We start from the raw sequence: 4,889 nt of genomic DNA, 5'->3' as shown, positions 1-4,889 counted from the left end.
CGTATCTGTGTCTGTGCTTCATAGCCAATAGAAAAGAACATATGTCAATTATGATTGAATTATGTTCATGTTTGCATTTGAAAGTGGTTAATAACTTAAAAGTTATAAAATTAAAATCTAATAATTTTATTTTTAGAAGTCACCTTTAAGGGTCGTTTGTTTTTTTTTTTTTTTTTTTTTTTAATGTAGGTACTAGAATGTTTGGATATTGAGAACTTAAAATGTCCAACATCGGTAGATAATCATATCAAAAAATGACACATCTTCCTTTTTTTTTCTGTTATTATTATTTAATTCATCCTCAATTCTTCGATATGCTTAATTTTTTTAAATATATTTAAAACATTCTCATCTCTTGAGAGAAGAAGATAGGTAAAAAATGTTCACGGAAAAGGAGGATGTTTGTGTGGATTAAAAACCATTTTGAAAGCTTCTTTTTTTCCCTTTTTTTTCCCCTTGAAAAATAACCTCATTAAAGCAAAGCAAAACACACCTGCATAATCCTCACACTAAGAATCAAAGACATATGATAAAAAAAAAAATCAACAAGTCTCGTGATCTTTTCTAAATTAGAAGAAGAAGGTTGCACGTAGCAGAGAGTGGACAAACAAAATTACAAGAATTAGTTCACTTCACAAAAGAGTGAACACCAACCTCATGCATGAAAACCAACGAGGCATCAACTAAGTTGGAGGAGAGAATATAAACCAACTTTGACATCCACGCTTTCCAGAACTTCGATGGGCTAGCTCATAGTCAAAACGCTACCTAACAAAGATAGAGATCCTTGAGAACTACAAACGACCCACCTCAAACCATCAATCCTTTTTTCACTGCACCAAGAGACATCAACATTGAGCTTCCTGAGTCCACTCGAAAGAGAGAATCACCTTTCCTGATTCACAAGGTTCCCGAGACTTACTGGATAGAAGAAGCCATTAGCACCATTTGAAGAGAAAAGGAAGGTAATCGTCAATAAGTTTAAACACCTCATAAACATTAGACTTCTTACAACAGGCTTCGGAAATAAGAAAGTGATTTATGTAGTTTTAGGTATTCCACAAAACAATAATAGTCTTTAGAAAAAAAAAAATGACAAGAACTTATACAATTAACTTTAAGATCTTAGGTATGATCTCATACCTCATATATTGTAATAATAAAAAAAAGATAACATATTAATATTATTAGGGAAAAAATTTCAAAACTATTATAATTATCAATTCACTACATTTTTGTAAAATTGAGAACTAGATAATTACAGAATATCATGCTTGGTTGCTTGTAAATTGTAATGTAGTATTCAGAAGGGTAGGATGCACCCCATCTTTATGCATCATTCTTTCATCACTCACAAAAAATAAGATAATAATAAAATATTTCAAAAAAGAAATAAGAAGAATTTTTCAATTATGATGAAATAATTTGATGGGATATATAAAGATAGGTGATACTTGAACCGACGTATTTTTTATTCTAAAAGGATAATACTCATGCACCCTTCTTGATGCCTCCATCTTCCATCACTCAAAAAAAAAAAAAATAATAATAATAATAATAAAATAAAATATTTTAAAAAGAGAGAAGATTTTTTTTTTCTTTTTTTACATTTGATAATTTTGGTAGGATATATAAAAATACGTGATGATTAGGATGTAGCTTTGAAAGGTCAATTTCATGGGGGTACACAGGTGATGTCCGGGATGTTGTATGTATTTTTCATTCAGAATATCACATTAGTAAAATCCCCTTTTGGTAGGATGAAATTTCCCACCAATCTCAACGATGAAGAAAGGACAGGAGAAAGGAGACAGCATCCTCATCCTCCATGTCCATGCCACCAAAAGCTCTGGAGAAAACGTTCTTCAGAGACTGAAGGCTTTAGCAGAACATTTCCGCACAGGTAATTCTTCTCAGTCTCCGCCGTCGCTGCCACCAACTCCGGCAGCAGCCCAACTGACCAACCGCGCTGCTGTTCTCATCTGCCTCTTCCTGACCGACATTGGCGAGCTCCGCGTCATTCTCACAAAGCGAGCCTCTACGCTTTCTTCCCACTCTGGTGAGTCTCGCTCCCAAACCCTAATTCATCTTTGTGATATTGAAATTGATTTAAAGAGCAATGGAATAGGACAACAGTTAGTTAATTGATTTTTAGGGTGCAGGGGAAGTTGCACTCCCCGGCGGAAAAAGGGATGTGAGTGATGCCGATGATGTTGCGACGGCATTGAGGGAGGCAGAGGAGGAAATTGGATTATCCCCTGCTCTTGTTAACATCGTCACTGTTCTTGAACCATTTGTTAATAAGGTTTATATTCTCCTTGTTTTTAATATTGAGCTTAGATTTTGTTTGTCCGTGTAGCCTATTCACTGCACAATCTATACTGTGTCTAGATGTAGAAGGATATATAAACGCTTGTTGGGATCAGAACTTCTTTGTTAATTTTACTTATGTCGCACTAATTTGTCGCCTGATCATAACATCGTAGATTTTGAAAACATGGTAGAAAGTAGATAATAAAATAAAGAAACTCATGGTATAATTAGTGCTCATAAGTTTAGTTTTCAAAAATCAAATAATTATTAAACAAGACTTTCATGATAACGGATGACATTCAAATTGTTAAGAATTTGCAAACTTAATTCAAGTAATTGAATTAGTTTTTCTTCTCTAATTAATGTTAGTGGTTTTTATTTAGGGTAGTGCTTCGTGAATAGGAGAGAAGTGGCCTAATGGTTTAGTGGAATGATGAAGGAGAATTTTAAGGTTAGTGGTGCAAAATAGTGTGTTAGTGGTATAGCTATTGCATTGGTGGTTAGTTTTTTATTTACCAATAAGTACTTGTAATTGTTTATACTTCGATTAATAGAACACAATTAAAGTAGTTGATCATTCGTGCAATTATTTGTGGGGTGTGCCCCAACCTATGTGCCTACCCACCATCTTCAGTGTGCCTCTCAGCTCACTTGACCGTGGTTGTGAGCCAAGCCATGTGCATCGGGATTTGGGGTCGTTACAAATTTCTCCAGATACATTCCGACCAGAACAAACTTTACCTCTCCCGTTTATTGATACAATCACATTCGCTTCCAGTAACCATTTAACATTGTCTGGGGAACTTTTAAACTTGGATGATTAGATAAAGCATTTTGTAGAGGGAAGAACATCATTTGATTGAAATGAAGGTGTAGGCATGTTCTTTTGGTTTAACTGCATGTTGCTTTTCTGAGGCCTATTAGGTCTGCAAGAGTATCATTTTTATGCCATATTTTTTTTATTTTACTGCTAATTTGGACCTTTTCTGCTTGTCGTTCTCTTCTAACTTGTGAATTTTCCACCATTTCATATTCAATATGTGTTCTCTCTGTGCAGAAGGGTATGACTGTAGTTCCTGTCCTTGGCCTATTATCTAGCAGGGAAGCATTCAATCCAACTCCAAATGCTGCTGAAGTAGATGCAATATTTGATGTTCCCTTGGAAATGTTCCTCAAGGTTCATCATACTTGTTTGATGTTAACTTTGATTAAATTAAGTTTACAGAATGGTTTTGGTTGGTGATTCATTCTGCATTACTCACAGTTTGACGTTGCCACAGGATGAAAAAAGAAGAGCAGTGGAGAATGAATGGATGGGACATAATTATCTACTACACTTTTTTGACTATGAATATGAGAATGCGAAGTACGTGATCTGGGCTCTGACTGCTGGTATCTTGATCAAGGCAGCATCCTTGGTGTTCGAGCGACCACCTGCCTTTCTGGAGCGGCGACCCAGATTCTGGAATGCTTCTGCTAATAGCAGCAAAACTTCACATTCGCAGCAGTGAAGGTATTTCATGTATGCTTACATTTATTTGTAACCTTATCCTTATTCCAACAATTTCATTGTATTCTTGCAACCTTAGAAGTCTGTCATTTTGCAGGGAGGAGAAAATATTGTGCAAAGAGTAACTATCTATTAACGCATACTGTTGTTTGAAAACTATAATTCTATAATTTTAGCTGTAGATCATCACAACTTTTAGCTAGCAGGCCAATTTCTCTGAAATCCTACGGCCTCTCTATTAGTTAGTGTTGGCTCACAATTCATTGAAAAATTGCCCACTCTTTCTAGAGAGAGCACTGCAGAAACATATTTCTCGAGAGCTATGCATCCAGAGTTATGATGTACTTGAGTTATATATGTCAACACTTTGAGCTTTTGGTTATGCTACAGTATTGGAAAAAAAATTACGGAATGAGGCTGCCACCCGTTGGATTAGATTAGAAATTTATATGCCTCTAGTGATCATTAGATACAAATTTGAAGTACATTTGTAGTTTCTCTCATACATCCAATGATGAAAATCTATCAACCATATTGTGGTGGCCTCCTTCGAACAAATTCTCCTATATTATACTTTTGATCAATGGTATTGGCTCATGGCAGTTTTGATGAGCTATCTCACCCACTGCGGCCTTGTTTTTGCGTTTTTGACTTTGAATCAATCAAAGGCCAAACAATCAATGATTATGAAAACACAAAAATAGTACTTGATCTTTAGTCCATGGCCATGCAAAGGGACAAAATGGCTCTTTAATGTGGGGATAAGGTCCTTTCTAAGAAAATCTATGGTGCCTCTTTCTCAAATGCAGTTGAAGTAGTATGGACACCAGGATCATAATGAATGCAGATTTCTTTTCATATGTTGATCGATAATTTATGTTTTCATCTTTCAAGATCAATTTAGGTAGTTGTAAAACATTTTTCTCGTTTCTCATCATCTTCCTCTTTTGATAGTAATATCTTTCCTAAGTGTAGCATCTACAAAGACTCTTTATGATCTCATTGAGTATGAAGTAATCCTTCGTATATTTGTTACGGAAACAGTTGTAATGATAGCTTAATTTAT

The 4,889-nt window shown here is 35.1% G+C and overlaps 1 protein-coding gene across 2 annotated transcripts; it reads left to right on the top strand.

Moving 5' to 3' along the window:
• Positions 1 to 1,691: 1,691 nt before the first annotated feature.
• On the top strand, positions 1,692 to 4,439 carry LOC120082621 (nudix hydrolase 11-like). Of its 2 annotated transcripts, XM_039037874.1 has the most exons (5): positions 1,692 to 2,059; positions 2,163 to 2,305; positions 3,371 to 3,490; positions 3,594 to 3,826; positions 3,921 to 4,439. In XM_039037874.1, exons 1-4 carry the CDS (start codon positions 1,786 to 1,788, stop codon positions 3,822 to 3,824), a joined length of 768 nt encoding a protein of 255 aa, XP_038893802.1. In that variant the 5' UTR covers positions 1,692 to 1,785; the 3' UTR covers positions 3,825 to 3,826; positions 3,921 to 4,439. The 2 variants fall into 2 exon arrangements, with proteins under 2 accessions (XP_038893802.1, XP_038893801.1); XM_039037873.1 differs by having other exon boundaries at positions 3,594 to 4,389.
• Positions 4,440 to 4,889: the final 450 nt, after the last annotated feature.

This window comes from Benincasa hispida, chromosome 8 (assembly GCF_009727055.1).
Source record: "Benincasa hispida cultivar B227 chromosome 8, ASM972705v1, whole genome shotgun sequence".
Taxonomy (NCBI): Eukaryota; Viridiplantae; Streptophyta; class Magnoliopsida; order Cucurbitales; family Cucurbitaceae; genus Benincasa; species Benincasa hispida.
This window is presented reverse-complemented; position numbering and strand designations above follow the sequence as displayed.